Source organism: Biomphalaria glabrata, chromosome 12 (genome assembly GCF_947242115.1).
Source record: "Biomphalaria glabrata chromosome 12, xgBioGlab47.1, whole genome shotgun sequence".
Classification (NCBI taxonomy): domain Eukaryota; kingdom Metazoa; phylum Mollusca; class Gastropoda; family Planorbidae; genus Biomphalaria; species Biomphalaria glabrata.
This window is the reverse complement of record NC_074722.1, coordinates 23,427,857-23,452,306: the sequence shown is the minus strand read 5'-3', so window position 1 is coordinate 23,452,306 and position 24,450 is coordinate 23,427,857. Positions and strand designations below refer to the sequence as shown.

General features: G+C 39.9%; 2 protein-coding genes across 2 annotated transcripts in view; one reads left to right on the top strand and one right to left on the bottom strand.

The window, feature by feature from the left end:
• LOC106079810 (beta-1,3-glucosyltransferase-like) overlaps positions 1–1,891 on the top strand; it is an 88,962-nt gene extending 87,071 nt beyond the window's left edge. The window contains exon 13 of the mRNA XM_056006886.1: positions 441–1,891. Within this exon, the coding sequence (XP_055862861.1) occupies positions 441–493 (53 nt within the window). The 3' untranslated portion in view covers positions 494–1,891. The remainder of the gene's footprint in view (positions 1–440) is intronic.
• Positions 1,892–7,526: 5,635 nt separating this feature from the next.
• On the bottom strand, positions 7,527–24,328 carry LOC106065792 (potassium channel subfamily K member 18-like). Its single transcript, XM_056006188.1, has 4 exons — positions 23,427–24,328; positions 15,870–16,295; positions 10,339–10,534; positions 7,527–9,476 (listed from the first exon to the last, which is right to left on the bottom strand). Exons 2-4 carry the CDS (start codon positions 16,269–16,271, stop codon positions 8,917–8,919), a joined length of 1,158 nt encoding a protein of 385 aa, XP_055862163.1. The 5' UTR covers positions 16,272–16,295; positions 23,427–24,328; the 3' UTR covers positions 7,527–8,916.
• Between the last annotated feature and the right edge of the window lie 122 nt (positions 24,329–24,450).

Here is a 24,450-nt window from a genome sequence, read left to right as displayed (position 1 = left end):
TATAGCTCAAATAATGCACAATAAATATTATTATTAATAAACAAACACCAGTCCAGGAAGTAAACGACCAACCTTCCTGGACCGGGAGCAAGACCTCTTTGACTTAACACACTCTCTCGCACATTCAACGAAGGCTAAATCATTCAGTCCATAACACGTGCAACACTTCGCATTCACAACAAGGGAGTATAACAATCATACTAAAATATTAAAGTAACATTCTTGCCATACCTCTCCATGACAGAATCAATCACAATCATAGCGATTACTAAGAGTCTAAACTTTAGATCTAGACAAGTTCTAGAATTAGAGCTACAACAACTGTAAAATGTTGATAATTCTACTTACAAGATGTAAGAAAAGCAAGCACAGAACATATAAAACGTTTATTTTAAGATATTAAAACTGTTTATAAAGTAAATGTTAATATTTCATATCAGATCATTTCGATATGCTGTTGGCAGTTCAACCATTTAGTTTCGGTAAGCTGTGATACACTAAGGGGAATCAAACACTTTAAGCAACAACGAAGTAACAAAGTGCTGATATACTTTCTCTAGACTTGAATTCTTTGTTCTGTTCTTTATTCTCCAAATAATAAAGGTATGTACAGTAGATATATAAAGCAGATACAGGATACATTATTAGTGATCGATAAAATGAGTAACTATTGACTTTTAAAACTAGCGCCTTCTAAGTCTAACTTTCTAGCTCTCTCTTTCTCTCTCTCTCTCTCTCGTATCAAGCTACTACTCCTCCTTTTATATCTTTCCTTAGAATAATCTAGAACCGTGACACCTCAATGCCCTTGACCCTTTTACATTTAATTTCCTTCGTCTGTTTTTAATTTAACCTACGTTAATTATATTTCCCTGTTGCAGCCTTGAACTAACTTTTAAACGGCCTAAATTGTGCCGATGTGCCTAAACTCAAACTCCCTTGCATCTAAGTGTGATAACTCCGTGACAGAATTTGAGCTAGGTAAACTGTCCTCATTTTATGAACAATGAAATGTCCCCTGGGACATGACAAATAGTAAGCCGATTGAATGGACCTCATTCACCAACCGTAAACAAACAACATTTAGCCACGTGGCGTTCTATCTCTTCGATATAATTTACGATCTCATGTTTAATTCATGATGGTTGTCACGTGACAGTTTTTCCCATTGTTTTATCAATAAGATCACGTGACTAAATGTTGTTTGTTTACGATTCGTGAATGAGGTCCATTAACCAGTAACAGTATACTTACTCTAATGACCAAATGTTTCTGATTCACAAATAAAGAAATTTAATAAATCTAATTAACCTTTCCAATTAGTTTTACTATCATTGACTATTAGTGTTGGTCGAGATAATAATGTTACATTCTGAACAGTTACATGATATCTGACAAAATGAACCCTGTAGACATGCACAAATTCTATTACATAGTTTATATATTACAATGATTTGTTCTTTCATGTGTGTGCATTGTAATTAAAATAGATAGAATAGTTTATATAATATTGATTATAGTTGAATATTTGTACAATAGTTTATATATTACAATGATTAGTTCTTTCATGCGCGTGCATTGGAATTAAAATAGATAGAATAGTTTATATAATATTGATTATAGTTGAATATTTGTACAATAGTTTATATATTACAATGATTAGTTCTTTCATGCGCGTGCATTGGAATTAAAATAGATAGAATAGTTTATATAATATTGATTATAGTTGAATATTTGTAGTTTTTCATTTGTTGCATTGAGAAAAAAACATGTTCGACATAAAAGATGCTTTATTTCTTTATGTAGCAATAGAATTTTTTAAAAATATGTTTTCATTTATATTGTAATTGCCATATTAGTGTCTACCAATAAATAATTGTAATGACATCTATGGTTGCTGAGTTTATTGGTTTGTTTTGTTGTTGCTTTTATTCCCAGTGACAAATCATTCATAGATTGAAAGCTGTAAGAAAAGAGTTTTCATTATAAAAAGAAATCTCGTTTATTTCAGTGGACATGGAACACTAGATTCCTTTTTGAAAGGACCACCAAAGTAATACACATTCGTGCAATCAGTTTGACTTTCTTCCATTTATATTCAGTTTATAAAGCAAAGACAAAAGTCTCATGCTTTGTTTCCAAGCAAACTAAGTTTATTACGTATAAAGAATTAGATAGAATGATATGCAGCCATAAGCTGCTGGTCATACAAGTAGTTACAACAAAGGTATCCAAGTATGAACACTTGTTTCATCACCATAGTTACGCAAAGTCCCAAAATGAATCAGATACTGCACACACTTCCGCTCTCCAGCCGTACGTATAGTGTACAGAACAATGATCAATACACTGCGTTGCGGCGTGTTTCAGCAAAGTTAATTACGTATAAAGAATACAATATAATCATATTCATCCATAAGTTGCTGGTCATACAAGCTACAACGAAATATAATCCAAGTATGAACACTGTTTCATCACTTTAATAGACCTCATTCACCAATCGTAAACAAACAACATTTAGCCACATGATTCTCTATCTTTTCTATACAAATTACGATCTAATTTTTAATACACAATGGCTATCACGTGACAGTTTTTTTTTCTTTGTGTTATCAATATAATCACTTGACTGACTACTATGTTACACTTTTACCTATAACCTCACTGTACAGGACATCTTCATTGATACCAGGATACTACAAGGAAGCACTTTAACACGAATAAGCTCAAAACTTTAGATCCTGTGAAAGTACTTGGTTTTTATCAGGGAAGTGAGATTGAGCTCTAGAATCTGAGTTAATTTCGAGGAAAAAGTATATATATATATAAATACGAGCAGATTCCCGTGCTGCGCTACGGTTAATTAAAAGCCCTAATATAGAGTGTAGAAACACAGTGATGCCCAAAATACGGCCAGCCACATCCGGTCCGCGACGTGGTTTTATCCGCCAAAATGCCAGCACAAATTGTAGCGAATCTCCTTCCACTCCTTATTTTTTTTTAAAAAAGGTTGAAAAATGTATCTTTACCTACATTAGGGCCTTCAATGTTCCTGTGATGGATCGGTACATTGTGCTTTAACATATCTGCGTTCATAAAATTGGACTCTACCAAGAAAAGTGAACGGGTCTTTAACTTTTTTGTTAACGACGATAATAAGTTATCATATTTTGTTTTATAAAGAAAGCGTGGCAGTATATATAAAACAAGTATGACGGCATTCTTCCTTTAAGCCGCGAATAAGAGATTGTTAAAATATGCTTAGAGATTGGAGTATTGGAGAATCGATGGGAATATTGACCAAAAAGAGTCAAGCAAATGAGTCGGTAATAAAGCTAGCTACAATGTTGCTCATATTTCAAGTAGAGAGACGAAGCAATTTTCTGACACCTGAAAAAAAAAAAAAAAAACAAGATTAATAACTTTAAACATCCTATTAATTAATGTAAGTACTAGCATCCACGGGTTTCTAATCAAATAATTTCAAGTCAATTTCATTTAGTTTTTTACCTTTTCGTTCATCTGTCCCGCGACTCGAGTGTGGGATATTAAACTGGCCCGCGGGTCGAATTAGGTTTAGCATCACTGCACAAACACAATACACTTACGAATTTAGAATGACATTTTCTACCCCAACAGCACTTTTTGGCCCTTTGTATATTTAGTGAAACAGACAGCATTACGATAACATCTGCCTTTTTTTTTTTTTCATCCTCAAATAGGAAGCTCTCATTCCCAACCATAAACGTATAGGCCGCCAACTTTTTTTGTTGTTGTTTTTTGTATTCCTCAAATGAAAGGCCAGTAAAGCACATATTAAACAAATCAAACATTTCTTTGAATCATATTTGCACCCGTAAATGATAGAATTTGGAGGCCTGGTGGCTGAGTGGTAAAGCGCTTGGCTTCCGAACCGAAGGTCCCGGGATCGAATCCTGGTGAAGACGATGATTTTTTTCTTTCTGGATCTTTAGGGTGCCTCTGAGTACACCCAGCTCTAATGGGTACCTGACATTAGTTTGAGAAAGGTAAAAGCGGTTTGTTGATGTACTGGCCACATGACACCCTCGTAAACAGAAACATGGCCTGCCCCATAGACCACAAAGTCTGAAAGGGAAACGTTGCGCTTGCCAGGGAACAGTTTGGAACAAGAAACATCACTATCCGCAACTTAATCCACCTTTTTACGTACGGTATTGTTTTTTCATGTAGTTGTTAAGTCCTAGATCTAGAGATGCAGTTGTTTTTTTTTTTAGAATAGCACATCTCTAATAACAGTATTATACATCCCCCCTCCAAAACAAAATTACATTCACACACTTTTAATAGGTTTTATATTCATTGTATGGGGAGATGCGATGGCTGAGTGATTAAGCGCATGTCTTCCGAATCTGGGGTGCTGGGTTCACTAGCGGATCAAGAACTTTGGAGTTGGGGGGGGGGGGCGATTTTTTTCCAAACTCTAACCCTAACGCCAAGTAAACCCTAACCCTATGCATAAACGTGCGTACAGAACATATATATATATATATATATATATGAGAATAAAAAAAGCAGCATTTCACAACCTTCGGTGAAAATCAAAACAACTGGGGCAGCGCTGTAAGGTTCCATAGTGGAATTCTTCAATGCAGAAATGCAATCTTCTGACATCTACAGCTCATTATTCATCAATGGAGTTCGGAGCGAAGCCCATACGCCAAAAGCGTTTTTTTGCATTCTTCACTGCAGAAACGCATTCTCCTGACAACTACAGCTCATTATTCATCAGTGGGGTTCCGACGCCAAAAACGTTTTCTTGCATACTTCACAGAAGAAACGCATTCTCCTGACCTAAAGCTCATTTTTCATACTATTATAAAGGACCTTTCGAATAATGTTGTACTTGAAAAATATTCTAATATGAATTTATAGGCCCTTAATACATTGCAAACAAAACCGATTTGTTCCTTGAGAAGATAAGATACCCCACATATTTAGATTTTGGCTTTGAGGATCGCCGCCAAAAAAAGAATATTCGATAAATAATATTCAATAAAATTGAAGTATAAATTGTGAGTTAGAGTCCCAAATTTATTTAGCTAGAAAAATATCAGATTGAGTAAAGGTTGGGAAAAGGCGACTATGAAAAGATTATTTGGGTTTAGAACTCATCTCAATCATGACTCTTATACTGAAAAATTTCGTTTGAATTCTTTCTTAAAATAATTATGATAAATTCATGTGAAATTACATTATCTCTGTCTGGAAATGGGAGGGGCGGTAGAGTGAAAACGATTAATCCTCGCTCCTTTAATAATTTCTGCTAAAGATTGCATTTGGCATTAAAGAATAGGGGTGGGGCGACTGAACTAATTTTGTTCACAAACTATGATTCTCCATAAAAATAGGACCGCCCCCCCCCCACTCAGAGGGCTAGAGTGGGGAAGGCAGTATATGCACCACCCTCCCCACAACCCCACCGAATCGGCCAAGATACCAGAAGGGGATTGACACAATATAAAATTTAGATATTAATTGAATTAATTTTGTTCACAAACTATGATTTCTCCATAAAAGTAGGACGCCCCCCCCCCCCACAGTCAAAGGGTTTAGGTGGGAAGGGCAGTAGAGGTATTTGCCCCCACCCCCCAATCGGCAAACAGGGAACGTTCAATAACAAGTTTTAGTCATATAGATATTTAATTGATTCTGTTAGCAAGCTGTGATTTTTACAAATAAATTGGACCGCCCCCCCCCCACTCGAAAGTGTATGGGGGGAGGCGGGATTAATACCATCGCCCCTCCCGACCCCATCAAATCGGCCAACATACTTGAGGGGGGAAGGCAAAATAATCGCGATGTCGCCCATACAGTTCCCCTATCTCCACGAGGATGATAAATAAAAGGGATAGGCAAGTGCCGATACAGTTTGAGGTCGGCGGCGTCGCAGGCTCTGCCCTAACCCTCAAAACGCCCCAATAAAAAGAAAACAATATGGAGAGCTCCCTGATTTGGAAACCACTGCGCAGTTCATCTCATGTATTATTCTAGTCATCTGAACGCTCCAACAGTTCATCTCACATATTGGTCTAGTCACCTGAACGCTCCAACAGTTCATCTCACATACTGGTCTAGTCATCTGAACGCCGCAACATAAAAATAAGAACGAGGAAGAAGAAGAGAACAAATATTTGGCCTGTGCAATATTTCAGTATTTCTCGTTATGAAAATGAGGCTGAGTTTGGGCACTTTCCTTTGAGGTTGAAGAAGGCCATCACTTTTTTTTTTAATTAATAATTAATAAAGAAATTTAAAAACTGAAATAAACGTGTTGAAATACTAAAATTAGGCTAGCTTTTTATCCTTAAGTCAGAACTAGTTTAATATTTGAATCATCCTTTATATTATTTGTCTTTTCTCATACATTTTATTTTTTTCCATCAATTCTATTCTGTGTTTTTTAGCGGCCCCCGAAAGGGGAAAAGACGCTATTAGTTTTGTGCAAAATGTCTGTCCGTCCCGTTTAGATCTCGTAAACTAGAAAAGATAGTGAAAATCCGACATCATAATATTTTAGTCCATTCAAAGTTCTGATGCAACGGCTACTTTTTTCTTTTCTAAAAGCGAAAAATCTAATTTTTTAAATCACTTATGCTAGAAGTTTTTCTCATAAAAATACACCACTTTTACAACTATTCACTATTAAAAGTAACACACACCGGAGGCTCATTAGTAGGGGAGATAACAGTGCTCCATATTTTGAACACATTTATGCAAATTGTTTTAGACTTTTAGTAAAAAAAAATATTTTTTTTACATTTATATTGCTACGTTATTGTATGTTATGTCCTACCAACTACTACATTTACCCAAAAATAATGTTTACTTTTTTAAAGAGAAAAAATCTATTTAGTATGCATTGCGTTGGACATAATTAACAACAATTCATAAGTAGGTTTTCATATTATCGCATGAAATGCAATTTTTTTTTTTTTTTTTTTTTGATGATTTGAATAAAAGATTGACTCTACAAAACAATTAGATCAATTAGATATTCATTATAAGACATCAGTTAGGCCAGGTTCGCATTTAAATTCACATTTGCTTTCACCTATCCTTTAGTCTGCTGGACCGCTGGGGCACCAAACAAGATCTGTCAACCTTCTTTCTCCATTTTTCTCTGTCATTTGTCTTTGATAGAATTTCATTCTGATGTTCTTTCTAAAAATATTGAAACCTGCTTTTGTACCTTCCTGGGTGGACCACTTCGGGTGCCGATTTTGAGTTTGTGTTTCCACACAAACTGTCTTTGTAATCTTGTTCTCATCCATTTTATTACAACACCACAAGACCTCTATCAGTCTTCATGGAGAAACCGGGACTCCGATCTCAAAAACGGCTCTAACGATTTTTCTAGAAATTTAACACTTGATGTATATTGCTGAGAAAAGAATTACTAGATCTTTTGCCACACGATGAAAACTTTAGTTTGACGCTATAATTGTTCAATTAAAAAATTTAAATTTGGCTACAGATCTAGATCTAGGTCTATATCCAACATCGGTTAGACGACAATTTTTTGTTTATTTTCAATTTGTCTTACATATTTGGAATGATCCTTCAGATAATTACACCCTAGCCCAAAACTCCACATGACGGGTGGGGGAAGTGGCCAGCAGGTTTTGAACCATGGACATCGAGACCATCCGCACGACGAGGCAGCCATAATGATTTTGAGTTGGTCTGATTCCGTGATTAGTCGACTCTGGCTAGGTCCGACACATTTCAAGCAGGGCCGGTCTTAGGCCACTGCAACCTATGCGGCCGCAGTTGGCCCCGCACTTTCATAGGCTCCGCGCGGTGCGAATTCTAGGTGTAAATTATTAAATTAAACCACTTATTTATGCTGTTGAAATTATAAAATATTAGAAAAGTCATGAAATTATTAAAATATTCTGAAAACTGATCCAAATCTCCTTAAATCAGACAAAACTGTCATTTCTTGCTGTCATTCAATATTGAAAATGCCAATCCTACTCATGATTAAAAAAAAAAAGGCATTGTCAGCTTTCATTTCATAAAAATGTAATAATAAGCCTAATTTTAACCAAAACAAGAAGTTCAAATATTTAATTTAGTTCTATAGTCACTGGCATACAAATATTGATCTAAATCTATCTTGACCTCTTCAAAAAAAAAAAGTGATATTTTGCTAGTCGATAGTAAATCTAAAAGGCAGTTCGGAATGTTTAGCGGCTTTTTGTTGGAAATCTACCTTCTATTGTTGATGGTTCGTAAAGTTAATTTGACAGTGATTTTGTACTTAGTAAAGTATAAACAAAATGCAAAGACGAATTTATTTTGTAATACAAAATCTTAATTTTCACTTATTATTCTTATCACAACCCAAATTAGGCCCCGCGCAATCCGTTTCGCATAGGGCCCCGCAACCTGTAGGACCGGCCCTGAATTTCAAGTACAGTTTGAGTTTGAGTTTTTAGTTTAGGCACATTGGAACAATTTAGGCCATGTCGTGCCCGTACAAGCTAACGTTCCCCTCAAGCATTATGGATTTTCTTATTTAAACATCTCGACATTCTCAACGAACTTGATGTGAGATCATTAGAAGTATTGACTGGCACAAAATACAAGTTCTCTATCTAGTTTAAAACTACAAGCTTATACAACGAATGGATAAGTACAAGTTAGACACAAAGTATGGCGTCATTTTACAATACATCTTTTACATCGTAACTTGTAAAGATTCGGTAAATCGGCTTTAAGCCTGTAAATCGAAGACATGGACACCATTATTTTTTTTATTAGGCTGAAGATTGAACGATTCGTTACTGTGACTCTTCCCCAAGCCTTAGGTGTACTCATTTTATTCACAGTAGAGACAAAAGAACATTCCTTCAAAGTGTTCACTAAATGTTATAGAGAAGACGATGACCACTCAGAATCCGACACATCACCCTCTCTGTGGGCTTCTATACCTCTAGTAATCATCTTGTACTTGGCCCAAATACTCTCGTGAAGCAGGTTGAAAGCCATCGACACCAAGGAAAGCCCAAGGACGAGATAGACGGCGCAGACCAGCTGCTTCCAAGGGTCGAGGCTGATCTCGTTGAATCCGAAGACGAAGTCCCCATGCCCGATGGTGCTGAGGGTGACAAAGCAGAAGTAGGCGCTGTTGATGAAGTCCCACCGCTTCTCCAGCACTTGGAACAAGACCGCGCCAGCCGCCACATAAGCTATTAACACGATAAGCGTGACAAAGACCGGCACTCGCTTGGACGTGTCACTGTAATCTTTGGCGGGCCTAATCTTTCTGCAACTGAAAGCACATATTTTGTTGTATGTTAATTTGAACACCTTGGCCATGATGGCGCCCATACGAGTAAGATACAGGAGCGTAAGAGGGATGCCAATAAGCGAATACCAGATCGTCACCACGCGGCCTTCGTCTGTAAGCGGAGCCAGATTACCATAACCTGAAAGAATACAAAAGAATATGAGAAAACAAATATTATATTATAAGTTCATTGTATGAACAAGACAAACAAAAACAATATTTAAAAAAAAAACAAGACAAACCTTCCGTTAAGCTTAGTTGTAACAATTAGTTTGATTCTGTCATATCATTACATTTCTAATAGATCTACAATAACAAATCAGTGCGATTACAAATATTTATATAAATTGTTTTTGCTTAGCGTAATTTGATGCTTTTAAATTTCTCAATGAGAGATGATCCTATCATGTGTCTGGACCAGTTGTAAAGGAAGGGGGAGAAAAGAAGTGGGTATCTGGGTCGGAGGGGGCGCCACAAGCAGCCTATATTTCTATGTAATATTCATTGAAAAGGGGTGCGCCAATAATGTACATAGCCTCAGGCGCACGTTTTGTCCACTACGCTTCTGATCTGGGGGATCCTCTTTTAAATGCATTTATTAAAAAAAGGTGAACCTGAATTAATACATATATATATATATTAATATATTCACACATATATATGCTAAGACAAATTTGCAAGAGTGCTCCCCTTTCCTAGTGCTATTAGAGCATGGCATGAGTTGCCTGAGCTAGACAGGAAAACCAATAACTTAGCAGAGTTTTAGTCACTGGTTAACATCCATGACTAGCTGCATGACGCATAGGACGTAATCATCTTCTTTTTGAAGTGACATCTATATTTTATAAGACAAAAAAGACCTTATTGAACAGATAGATCTGTCTTAAATACGCATGAAAACATGCGCAGCCCTAGCACACATGATGAATGTGCTCATGTCGTTAGATTTGGTGGTTGGTGCATTTCATTGACTGAAAACTGAGGAGTCTCAAACTATTTACCGATGGTAGTAATTAAAGCAACACTGTAGATGATGGACGACATCAAGTTCCATTCCTCAGTGTGAGACTTGAGACGTAGCGCCTCTTCCTTCACAACAAACGTCTGAAATTCTTCCAGTATCTTGTTGGCGTCTCTCGACCACTTGGATTTTGAGGTCATGTTGACATATGGAATGCTAGTGGTCACGTCTAGAAGCTGTCATAAATTGTAGACTATATTAAGTCAAAGGAGATGTTCATAACGATTGAGACAGTGATACCGCTCCTCTTTGTTTGCAAGGGAAGTTTTAGCAGAGAAACAGATAGGGATAGGTTTGGATCACTAGCAGACCCAGGGGGGAGGTGGGGGACGATATTTTTCCAAACCCTAACACATCAACAGTTGGTTAAACGCATTTAAATATCTAATTTTGAATAATGTTTTACTTGAAAAATATTCAAATAATTTACAGGTCCTTACTATATTGCAAAGGAAACCTTTCGATCCTTGAAAAGATAAGATACCCCACAGATTTAGATTAAGGCTTTGAATAAGGCCGCCGAAAAAAAAAGAATATTTTCGAACAATAATCTAATAAAAAGAAGCTCATTTGTTAGTAATACATTGAAATGACTCTGCATGTTTGTAACATCGTTTTGTTCCAGAAGTACAATTCAAAACTCGGAACAAAAACACTGCGGAAAAGGGGGGAAGGGAGAAATGAAGTGGACCAATACGATTCTACTTGATTTTTTTTTTTCATTTTTAGGATTCAAGTATAAACTGTGAGTTATACTTCCAAAGTTATTTATACAGTAGAAAAATATCAGATTAATTAAAGGTTGGGAAAATTGTTACTCTTGTACTTACACAATTCTTATGAATTCTAAATTTTTCAAAACAATCTTTCTTTAAAAAATTAGGATAAATTCATGTGCAATTACGTAGAATCTGTCGTCATATTTAACTATTGCTTTAAAGGTGACCGGTCATTTCATCCTCGGTCAATTCATCCACGGTCATTTCATCCCCGGTCACTTCATCCCTGGTCATTTCATCCCCGGTCACTTCATCCTCGGTCACTTCATCCCCGGTCACTTCATCCCCGGTCATTTCATCCTCGGTCACTTCATCCCCGGTCACTTCATCCCCGGTCATTTCATCCCCGGTCACTTCATCCTCGGTCACTTCTTCCCCGGTCATTTCATCCCCGGTCATTTCATCCTCGGTCACTTCATCCCCGGTCATCTCATCCTCGGTCACCATCCCCGGTCACTTCATCCTCGGTCACTTCATCCCCGGTCATTTCATCCTCGGTCACTTCATCCCCGGTCACTTCACCCCCGGTCATGTCATCCCCAATTAAATATTTTTTCTTATTCACTGTTTAATTGTGCTGTTAAGGCTCTAACATTAAGCCCTCATTTCATTTAATATATAAATAGGATTATGTAGAATGTTTCTTTTTGGTAGGTTTTGTTTCCTCTTCCGCTTTGCATTCTTGATGAGAAATCTGATAATATATTATACATCTGGGTGTGTACTTAGCTATAGCGCTTCTATTGGATGTGGGGGATATAATATTATAATATTATCCTGCGTCTGACCTAATGATCAAAGGTCAAGGTGTGGTGGAAGTAGTGGAAATCTTTTGAGAACTGAGAACGACTAGAATACTTATGATCATGCCGCTGATAACTTCTGACGACCACCTTTCACTTTATTTTATTTTTCAATCGCTCTTTCTTGAAAATGGGCGCGTCATTTTTAGTCTTGAAATAAGGTTTTTTTTTTTTTCCTAATAGAGGCTGACTTCACCCATCCTCAGGATATTAGTCGCCTTTATAAGTTTTGTTTTTATTTCTTTTAAACATTAATGTTGTAAATTGTGTTATAGGCAAAGAGAATTACAAAACCTTGTTAAGTAATTTGAATCAATGAATCATCTTCTGTAGTTAATCTATCTTATCTTACCTATCTATCTTTTGTAGATAAACACATTAACAGCTTTTTTACATGACCTCTATTTTTATACATGTTAAATTTTGTATAGTTTTTAATGGCATTTAATTTTATTCTTATCTAATGTGTGACACTTTTTGTCATGTAAATAAAACATGAATATATTACATATTGCTTACTTCATGATTTTTTAATAACTCTTTGTTAGATCAAATGATCAGATGATGAAAAGAACGGGGATAAAGTGACCGGGGATGAAATGACCAGGGATAAAGTGACCGGGGATGAAATGACCAGGGATAAAGTGACCGGGGTTGAAATGACCAGGGATAAAGTGACCGGGGATGAAATGACCGGGGATGAAATGACCAGGGATAAACTGACCGGGGATGAAATGACCAGGGATAAAGTGACTGGAGATGAAATGACCGGGGATGAAGTGATCGGGGATGAAATGACCGGGGATGAAGAGATCGGGGATGAAATGACCGTGGATGAAGAGATCGGGAATGAAATGACCCGGGATGAAGAGATCGGGAATGAAATGACCGGGGATGAAGAGATCGGGGATGAAATGACCAGGGATAAACTGACCGGGGATGAAATGACCAGGGATAAAGTGACTGGAGATGAAATGACCGGGGGGTGAAGAGATCGGGGATGAAATGACGGGGATGAAGTGACCGGAAACCGTTTTAAAAAGTCATGTTTCCGTCTGAAAAGGGAAAGAGGCGGTAGAATGAAAACCATTGAAGGAGTAACAGTCCTCGCTCCTTTTTATAACTTTTGCTAATGAGTGCATCTGATATTTTAAATTAGCAGTGGGGCGACTAATTTTTTACAAAAGAAAAAAGTATTGGTTTGTCTGATAGGCGGAAAGGAAGGGGGGGGGGGCTGGCTATTACATCTATCACCCCTCCCACCTGGTACAACCCTCTTTCATTTTAAATTTACTTATGATTTAATTTGAGACGAGTGTGGTGCGACATAATATACCAATGGGTTCAAATATCAATAAGTAGCTCACATGACATCGTCCCCTACCAGCCCTCCCCCCTGATGTGCCAGTGGTTCGGACAATGTAAAATAACCGCCAACAAAAACGTAAGACTATATCATTGGAAGATAGGTTTGCATGAACCCAGCAAGGTCAATGACACATTAGTCAACTCTAACTGCAGCCAACTAAAGAATACAAACTATATTGGACTAAGAGAGAAAGACTTTGGACATTAGATTTTATACTTTGCGAAAAGAACATTTTTAAAAATGCTTTTGTATAGCGGTACTATAGCGCATGTTTCATGTTTAAAACAAATTGATAAACCAGCACCTCTATACACTAAATAGATGCATTTATTTATAGGAGAACATCTGAAAATAACAAGGAAACAAAAGACACGCACTAAAATAATAGTCTTGAAACTGATACTAGAAACTGCCTACGTGGTCGATGAAAAGACAGGCACAATTGAATGCCGAACTACTTCGAGACTTTTATTTATAGTATGCCTCAACACTAACTTGCTATTGGGTCCAAACTGCCCATGGGCGTAGTCGGGGAGGAGGGCTTTCGGGGTTCAACCCCCCCCCCCCCCTCAATAAAAAAATATAATTCCCCCCCCCCCCCCGCAGGGGAGTGGTGTAATTTTGTGACCTTTTTTTTTTTTTTGCTTTAATGTTGTTTATAGTAGGTGAGATTTTAATGTCAAGCCATCACTTGCCCCAGGGCAGCCAAAGGGGTTTTGAGATTAAAATCTCTCCTCCCGGGTTCGAATCCTGGTGAAGACTGCGATTTTTAATGTCGGGATTTTTGTTTGCCTCTGAGTCCGACCAGCTTTAATGGGTACCTGACATTGTTGGGGAAATGTAAAGGCGGATGGTCGTTGTGCTAGCCAAGAGGGGGGGGGCGCTGAGTTTACCCCCACCCACCCCTGCAGAGTTTTTTTTTTTTTTTGACGTTAATACCCCATTTTTAAAATAAAATTTAGGTTGTCAAGAGAGTTTTAAGTTTAAATGTACTGCAGATCACTTGAATTTACCCCCCCCCCCCTTTTCACCCCCTGCAGAGGGTTTTCAAGTTAAACCCCCTCTTCAATAGAAAACTATAGATAACTAGTCACGAAATTGTATGTACATTAAATAATATTTTTTTTTACTTTATCTTGACATTTGAGTGGGTTAGTTAATATGCTATATTCTTTGACTACGTCACGCTGACCAGGCGTCTGTATAGCGGTGCGTGTATATCCAGGTAGAGATGAACGACTCCCACCCCCTTTTATTTGTTTAATTCATCACAATGAGTTCATAGATTGACAGGTGTCCACAATGTCAGCATATTGACACTGCCAAGGGGTCATACCTTAAGAAGGAACTGAGTCTGTTTACTTGGTAGTTAATCTTAATTAGGGGGACTGGACTTCTAGCCACAACTCTCTAAGGGTAACCGGCTAATGAGATTATCTTTTAATAGCACGGCTGTACTACTGCAGTGTTTCTCAAATAGTGTCTCGAGGGTCAGTGGGGAAACAACCATAGAAGTCGCAGCATGTGGTCTCAGAGGCGCGTCTTTCAACTGGTCCGCAGCACTCGAAAGAATGGGGGTGCAAGAGGGGAGGTATTTCTGACCATCGTCACGTGAGGGGAGGAGAAGGTCCCATCTTTGTGTGTCTGGGTGGGTCCCTTGAAGGTAAGGAGAAGGTCCCATCTTTGTGTGTCTGGGTGGGTCCCTTGAAGGGGAGAAGAAGGTCCCATCTTCGTGTGTCTGGGTGGGTCCCTTGAAGGAGAGGAGAAGGTCCCATCTTCGTGTGTCTGGGTGGGTCCCTTGAAGGGGAGGAGAAGGTCCCATCTTCGTGTGTCTGGGTGGGTCCCTTGAAGGTGAGGAGAAGGTCCCATCTTTGTGTGTCTGGGTGGGTCCCTTGAAGGGGAGAAGAAGGTCCCATCTTCCTGTGTCTGGGTGGGTCCCTTGAAGGGGAGGAGAAGGTCCCATCTTCGTGTGTCTGGGTGGGTCCCTTGAAGGGGAGGAGAAGGTCCCATCTTCGTGTGTCTGGGTGGGTCCCTTGAAGGGGAGGAGAAGGTCCCATCTTCGTGTGTCTGGGTGGTTCCCTTGAAGGGGAGGAGAAGGTCCCATCTTCGTGTGTCTGGGTGGGTCCCTTGAAGGGGAGGAGAAGGTCCCATCTTCGTGTGTCTGGGTGGGTCCCTTGAAGAGGAGTAGGGGCGGACATTAGCTAATGTTTACTTTTGTGACATTAATGTCGTTATTGTGGACTATTCAGGGACTAGAAAAATCGTTTAATTCATATGATCTTGTTATTTTCAAAGATCTGAACTATTGTGTACGAAAAAATGAAAACAAATCGCGGAAGCTCTTTGTCTCTTTCCTTCCTGACTTAGGTCTTGCTCAAAAAGAGGTCGCGATGAGCTCAAAGCGTTACTCTCCCCTAAGATGTACTACACTATACAAAGTACATGCTTACCCTTTCGACGTACTCTCCCCTAAGATGTACTACACTATACAAAGTACATGCTTACCCTTTCGACGTACTCTCCCCTAAGATGTACTACACTATACAAAGTACATGCTTACCCTTTCGACGTACTCTTCCCTTTCAATGTCCAGATAGTCCTGATGTACTCGCACTAGTCTAGACTCCAGTGAGAAGAACAAGACCCCGCCAAAAATGACGTAAGCTGAGACCAGAAACAGCAGCAGAAGATTCGTTATGGTGCTCAGGCAGAAAGTCTTGCAGGCACGCGTGCAGGTCTTGCAGGGACTTGGGGGCTCTAGCTTCCCATCGGACTCATCCAAGGATTTTTTCCTTTCCGTGTGTTGGTGCATTCTAGATATGGATTTAGCTTTCTTCTTCTGTGCTTCGTGCAGTTCCATATCAATGTCGTCCTCTTCAAGCATGTCATCGTAGATGCTGGAACCACTGTGCAAGAAGCTGTCTTCAAAATCGTCAATATGAATGGGCTCCTCCAACGCCATAGGCTACGGTAATATACTTTGCCCCTAAAGATTGAAGGACTTAAATAGAATTGGCCAGCTTGCTTTTTTTTTTTTCGGAAGACCTGTTCGATTCTAGTTCGACTTCAATTATTTTTGTTTATTAACACAGTTACAATATAAACAAGGAATAGAACATTTTAAAAAAATCACTTTCTAGTTTATGAAGCTGATGCTATTCTATCCCTTCTTATTCTAACAGTACACTATTGCAATAAGTCTTTCCAGTGAGCTTTCCACAATCTACTCTGATCTAGTTGCAGTCACGCTCATGATGTTCAGAGGGCACGTCAACTGTCAACAATGTTCATTTACGTAGCTAGTTATTTAGTTACTCAATTGAAAGAAATGTGAGACCGTGTTCAGAATAATAATATGTAAATCGAACTTCAATTACAAACAATATGATGATCAAGTTGTAATTGTGTGGCAGTGTGTGGGCTATCCTAGCTCTAGACATGGTCGTACTTCCACGTTGTATCTGAGATGAACTTCTATTGAAAAATCAGAGCAGGAAGGACTAGTCCTCCCGTAGTGCTCTGGCAAGAAACTTAGCCGTCCGGCGTAGTGCCTCATAGCTACCATACATGTCGAGTGACTGCGCAGGCAAGTATGCCCCAATAGGACAGTGTTCCGTTCTGCACTGCGCAATAATTGACTGCTCTGACCTCCTCAGTCGCCACCATGGATCGTCGCGATCTGGGTGACGCATGCGCTGCCAGACACCACGTGCTCTGTCGGATTCCTCCCAGGACTTTAACCACTTCTCATGAATGAGTGCTCGGATTTGTGCCGTTGCTTGTAAGTACGTGCTTGGTGCTTCGAGGTGTGTGGCTGCCAAAGCACCCTCCCTTGCGAGGGCGTCTGCCGTTTCATTGCCCCTCACGCCGCAAAGTGAAGGCGCCCACTGCATGAAAACGACAGCTCCAATAGCCCGGCGGATGTTATCTGCGGTTCCGATTGCCTCTTCTATTACGGGCGACCCTCCCCCGCCGCCACCCATAGCTTGGAGACTGGAGCGAGAGTCAGTGACCAGCACCACCGTGGTGGTACTAGTCTCGCGTTGGAGCATTCGGGCCCTAATGGCCTCGAACGCCCGAGTTATCCCTGTGAGTTCGGCGTCCATGGAACATGCGGCGTAACCGCATGGACCAGAGAACCTGTATGGTTCAGTCCGGTCGGGGTAGACGATAAGGGCCCCATACCCCGATCTATCGGGGTCCCTCAGTACCGACCCATCGGTATAGCAAAATATGGCATCTGATGGGTAGGATTTTATGGTTATGGATGCCAAGTTTTGGAGAATGGCAGGTGTTAGTCGCCTCTTGGTGGCTCCCTCTTGCCCTATCAGGGACAGGTTTATTAGTGGGGCCGGAAATCTCCTCCACGGAGGGCACGTACTAATTCTCCTATTAGGGATTCTATCAGTGGAGAGCCCAGCTGATTTTGACAAATTGGCCGCAATATGGAGGAACGATCGCATTTTGATGCGGTTCCTCTCTCTCCACTGTCGCACTAAAATTGAGGTGGGTAGCCTAGAGTCGCCCCTTTTGTAGCGCTCGTAGGCCGTAAGTACTGCCCTCTCCCTCCTAAGATGTAAGGGTGCCACGTTTGTTAAGATTTCAGCAGCGTTTGTTGGGCTTGTCCGAAAGGTGCCACAAATGAACCGTAGGGCCTGTGCTTGTACTCGGTCAAGTGATTCGAGGTCAGTTTTACTAGCGTATACTTGAACTGTTTAGCTGTACTCTATTTGTGATCTGACTGCCCCTAAGTACAATGTGCGTAGCATGTCAGCTTTGGCACCCCTTTTTGTGCTGGCCAGCTTTCTTAGTAACGCTAACTTCTCCGAGGCTTTTCTTTCAACTTCCTGGACGTGCTGGAGCATTGTCAGCTTTCTATCCAGGGTCACCCCTAGATATTTTGGCGTATTTTCACGTTGGAGTCGCAGCTCGAATGGAGCCTTAAGAATGTCGATCCCTAGGCTGAACAGGGACCAGGTCGTTTTGGCAATGTTTATCAAAATCTGCCATTTGTCGCAATACGAGGAGATGGTATGGAGGTCTGCTTGAAGTGCCGCCTGGATTTGGTCGGCTTTCTTCCCGATTGACCAGAGGACAATGTCATCAGCATAAAGCAGTTTTTTGGACCTTAGTGAGCTGGGCCAATCATTAAGAAAGGCTATGAAAAGTGTACAGGACAGGGCGGAGCCCTGAGGCAGGGCATTGAGTTGTTGTTTTGGCTTCCTAAGGGAGTGCTGGTATTTTGTACGTGTGCTCCTCCCAGACAGAAAGGATTGTATCCAATTGTATATCTTGCCCCGCACACCCATAGCTCTTAGCTTCAGATAGAGGCATTGCTTCCACACGCGGTCGTAAGCCTGTTTTAGGTCTATGAACACTGCATATGTGCTCTCGGACCTCTGAAACCCGTCGGCCACCTCCTGTGCGAATGTTGTGACCTGGTCAATCGGGCTCAAGCCTGCCCTAAAGATTCTAAATTAGCTGTAATTAGAATAAGGTCTGGTCTAGATTGGCTGCCATTTCCAGTATGGTATAAAGTTGGGGGAGTATGTTTATTTTGCAGACAGAACAAATTAGAGTTATTAAGGAGTTCATGGATTTTATGTCCCGACGAGTCGGATGAATCATAGCCCCACTGTTGAGACTTAGCGTTAAACTCTCCTGCGATGACGCTGTGAGTGTTGATATTAGTAGAGTCATATTCGAGATTAATTTCGTGCTTGGGGGGTTGTACAGATTAGTTACCGTGAGTTTACGCCCGAGTTTATGTACCTCAAGGGTGATGGCGTCGGTACGCCCATGCACTCGTGGACCGGGGACTTGTGTAGCAACCAGGTTGTTGCGTACGTAAGTAATGAGCCCCCGGCAGTCTGTGCACTTGCACTTAAATGCAGTATAACCGGTGATACTGGCATTGCGTTTGCCAGTTAGTGCCTCTAGTAGTAAAGCCACGTCTATTGCCCTCTCGTGGAGGAGTTTTGAGAGCTCTAACATCTTGGGTATTACCCCACAGTTGTTTATTTGTAAGATCAGGAGGGACCTAGTGTTTATGGGCTTAGTCCCTGGGGTGGGTTGGATATTGTCAGTTTGGGTTGTTTGGGGGCCGGAGGCTCCCGTCACTATTTCGCTTCCAGTCATATTTGCCTGCCGTGTATCTAAGTCGGCAGGAGGTTGTGGCAGACTTCCATCAACCTTGTTCGAATCGGACCTCCGAAGGAGGTACGAATGCAGTGTTCGTTGAGAAGAGGGCTTTGGTGGAGGAATTTTAGCTAACTTTTCATGACCTGACAAATTCCCCCTCATCTAGGTCGCGCCAGTCAGTCCAGTCTTTGCCCGCGAATCAGCCGAGTCCCAAGAGAACCCGACCAACCCTCGAGTTGGTGTCCAGCGCTATCCGCTTTTCGGAGATCCCGTTAGGTCTCTTACTCACCGTTGCCCCGGGGCCCCACATGGGGGGGGGGCTGGACATAACCCCTTTGAGTTCCTTTTACACTTGCCGGCTGCTCATTCATCAGTGGCAAGCAGCCAGTACCCTTGGCCACTCCATGAGAGCGGAGTGTTCACGCGGCGACCACGATGAGGTGGTACCGGAACGCCGCGCCACGTTGTATCAGACCTTTATTGCAGTGTTTGGGCTATCCGAGCTCTAGACATGGTCGTACTTCCACGTTGTATCAGACCTTTGTTGCAGTGTGTGGGCTATCTGAGCTCTAGACATGGTCGTACTTTCACTTGTATCAGACCTTTGTTGCAGTGTGTGGGCTATCTGAGCTCTAGACATGGTCGTACTTTCACTTGTATCAGACCTTTGTTGCAGTGTGGGCTATCTGAGCTCTAGACATGGTCGTACTTTCACTTGTATCAGACCTTTGTTGCAGTGTGGGCTATCTGAGCTCTAGACATGGTCGTACTTTCACTTGTATCAGACCTTTGTTGCAGTGTGGGCTATCTGAGCTCTAGACATGGTCGTACTTTCACTTGTATCAGACCTTTGTTGCAGTGTGGGCTATCTGAGCTCTAGACATGGTCGTACTTTCACTTGTATCAGACCTTTGTTGCAGTGTGGGCTATCTGAGCTCTAGACATGGTCGTACTTTCACTTGTATCAGACCTTTGTTGCAGTGTGGGCTATCTGAGCTCTAGACATGGTCGTGCTTTCACTTGAATCAGGCCTTTGTTGCAGTGTGTGGGCTATCTGAGCTCTAGACATGGTCCTACTTCCACGTTGTATCAGACCTTTGTTGCAGTGTGGGCTATCTAAGCTCTAGACATGGTCCTGCTTCCACGTTGTATCAGACCTTTATATGTGGGCCGCCGCCTCGCAACTACTTCACTTTTTTGTGGGCCTCAGATTGCATCGATCCTGCCACTCTCGGTAGGGGACAGAAGTTATACACTGTTTCAGGTCCGAGCAAGGTTCCTGACACTACTCATGGAGGGGCTCTCTTTGCCTCTCTTTATGCTATTTCTTTTCCCTATATACTCACTTAAGATGGGACCCAGATGAAACTGGCATTCTTATGTTTAAATGTTATTTTTCTGAAAGGTTTAAGCTTTTATGTACAAATTGGATTTCTGTGTTCGTTTCCCCTAAAGCTTGCAATGCAGATTAGGAATCAGAACATATTAGGAATGTTCTCCTGTCTGATGTTTTTACAGCCATAAGTGCAAGTGAGATGACATGTAACTTGGCGTGAAAATGAAACATCCATTGGGGAGTCTAAAAGTGTATGTCCCAAGCCCGAATGAGACTTGAGGGAATTTCGGGGTGGAGCTAGCGACCCCACCCTGTCAACAGGATTCTGAAGAGTCAGATCATGTGCGCAGCAGAGCTTCGTTCAACGAAATACCGGAGAGCAAAGTCTCGAGTACCAACAACGTCTAACGATCAGTTTCGAAGACTTTAAGAAAGTAATTGATAGTGTCCATCAAGAATCACTATGGAAAATAGTTAAAGAATATAGCATTCCAGAAACATTCGTCCAGATTCTACGACACTTATACAGTCAATCTAGTTGCTGCATTTAAAACAGTAGAAGGATCGAGACAGGTGTGAGACATGGGTGGAACTTGTCTGTCTTCTACTTTCTCCTAGCCATCAACTACATAATGAGGAGAGCAATGAATCAGACTGCCTTCGGTATTCCGAAGTGAACAGAATTGAAAGACGGACTTGGACTTCACCGACGACGTTGCACTACTCGGGCCTAGAAATAAATGCATAAAGAAATGACGGAGAATTTAGATAGAAGGACACCCAGAATAGGTTTCCGCATAAACTTGGATCAAACTAAAATTGTGCGAGTGAGATACAAAGTAAATGTTGTCAAACTTGGCGAGTCAGAGTTTGAAGAGTTGGACAAGTTCACATAGCTAGGCAGCACCATAGCAAGCGATGGGGATTCCTACCATAACGTAGCGTGCCGAGAAGGAAAGGCAGAGAGCATTTTCAAAAAGCTGCGGCCTATTTGGACAAGCCAAGCCATTGGACGTTGGACAAAAATACAACTTCTTAACGCAATTGTCATTGCAACAGCAACATATGCATGCGAGACATGGAAGTCATCTGCGTAACTTTCGAAAAGTCTAAATGTGGCTAAAAAAATGGCTAAGACGGATTTTAGGAGTCAGTTCTAGAGATCGGCTCTAAAATAAAGAAACCCTGTGCCGAACTGGGGCTTGACTACTAAATGAGGTTTATGACCGAACGACGCTTTAGACATTGCCAGTGACAGATTTTTATGGAGACAGCTTGCCTCTCAATGCGCCGAACAACGCGTGAAGATCTAAGTCTAAGCAAGTCTCTGTAGGTTCTGCACATTTTCCATTAGTGTAAGTAATGCATTCACTAAACTTCCGGCATGTTCACCTTTGTTGCTGGCCAACCGACGACACAACACAACAAGGTGTGAATTTTTAATTTTTTTTATACATACCCTAATAAGAGCATACTCGATTTATATATAGATCTAATTAAATGTAATACATTCAAGTGATTCATATTGTTAATCGTTATGTTACGAATTGGAACATTATGCCAGTAAAAAGCAAGTTAAATCCATAGTAAATAGCCATCACACATTCAATATTTGATCGCTAAACTCACCATTGCGATGTTAATTTTAACCTAATAAATTAGCCAAAAGCTATGTAAATTATAAATTATTTAATACGAAATAATATTATTATATTATATAATATATATCTGGTTTTACAAGTGTCTCGTTACAATTAGGTGCAATAATTAAACAATATTATCTTAGAAATTACAGACGTTCCTTCCAAAGAAAAGATAATTACGTCTTACTCGTATCCATTTGTTATTCTAGTCGTGCATATTAATTACAGACTTATAATCATTTTCCTGGCTGATACAGACCACCCGTTCCATGCAGTAGGAATGAAATGAGCATGTGTAGGAATTTATTCTAGAATATGAAGTACGAAATGTGTCCTGGCATTCAATGGATATGCACCATAGCAAACACTCCTCCAATAAAAAAAGAAAAAAGATTATCTTATACCTTATACAAAAAAGGTAATCTTTCGGAATCAAGAAAGCCTTATTATAATTATTATACCTTATAAAAGCACAAATAATGTATGCCTTATAAAACACAAATATCTTATACATTACACAAACTCAGATGTCTTATAGAAAAAGTGATAAAAGAAATCTTATCACAAACCAAACTTCTAAGAGTAGAGAACTCCGAAATCGAGGCTTTGTCATAAGAGGTTTTTAAAATGTGTCTAAAGGTGAAGAGGCTTTTAAGATTCTTTTTTCTTGGTCCTAGCCCAAGTTGAAGTCAACATTGACCAACTTTTGTACAATAGGAAAGAATGAAGTGAACTAGTAATGTTTTAGAAAGTAAACAAAAATCATGTATTATCTAGGTGAATCCAAGAGTCGTCCACTACTTAAGTCACGAACCCACTCCAATAAGAACGAAACAAATCAACGAACAAAATCTTTGGAAGAAATAAACAGACAAGGAAAAACAAAAATCTAAAAATTACGAAAAATAGTTTTTAGATGTAATTTAATTAATTAGATTATTGTAAAAACGTCATTACTAGTCTAATTCACTTCATTTAATAAAGCTTAGCTTTTTACCTGAGTGGCTCAGCCAAAAATAATGCACATTTCAAAGTGTGGAATCTGGTAAATCTAAAAATGACTTTATATTATTATATAATGGATCTCTATGTTTAAAGTTTATACCACCTATAAATCTGCGTAGATCTAGATTCATACAAATAATTAAGATCGTGACTAGAGAATAGACATACAATAAAATTATTTAAAAAACATCAATGCTAAAAAATTAGCTTGTTACAGCTAGATCTAGCTGTATGATAAGATAAGATACATTACACTATCAATCATAATTTTTTTTTTGCACAGTTCTGGACTTTTGAAATTCTGATACAAAATTTGGTGCGCATTTGAAACTATTTCGCTCCACAAGTTAACGTTGCTGCTTTTTGCTGAATGTTTGAGCCTGGGGAGTGGATGACTCGGTGAACTAAAACTGTTTTAAACATTGACACTTCTGTCACGTTCAACTTTATTTAGTCAATGAAGAGACTTATAGCCTCTGAGGCAAAGGAGATATTAATTTTTATGTCAATCCAATTAAGGGTCTTAAGCACTGTGCCAATGAGCACATTTGGAGAGGGGCGGAGTACCGACAAAAAGGGCATCTTCAACTAATGGGATATTAAAAAGTAAAGAATTTTTTTCAGACCTTAAAATCAATAGGTCAGAAAATGCAAAGAGCATCTGTTTCTACGGCCGACGGTTAACGAGGGTGTCATGTGGCCAGCACAACGATCATGCGCCTTTACGTTTCCAAACTAAAGTCAGGTACCAATTAAATTCAGAATTCCAATCGCAGCGAGATTTGAACCCGGAAACTCTTGGTTTGGTAGTCAAGCGCTTATCACTCAGCCAGTACGTTCCATAATAGATATTAAGATAACCCATTTTGAATATATACAAACGCACGTGTACACATCTATACACAATACTAAAAGTTATCAATAAATTAAGTGTACACACAAAACAATAGAAACAATCTTCAGCAAGTCATTCAACTCTGACACTACGTTTGAAGTAGAAAAAGTTCTATTAGGAT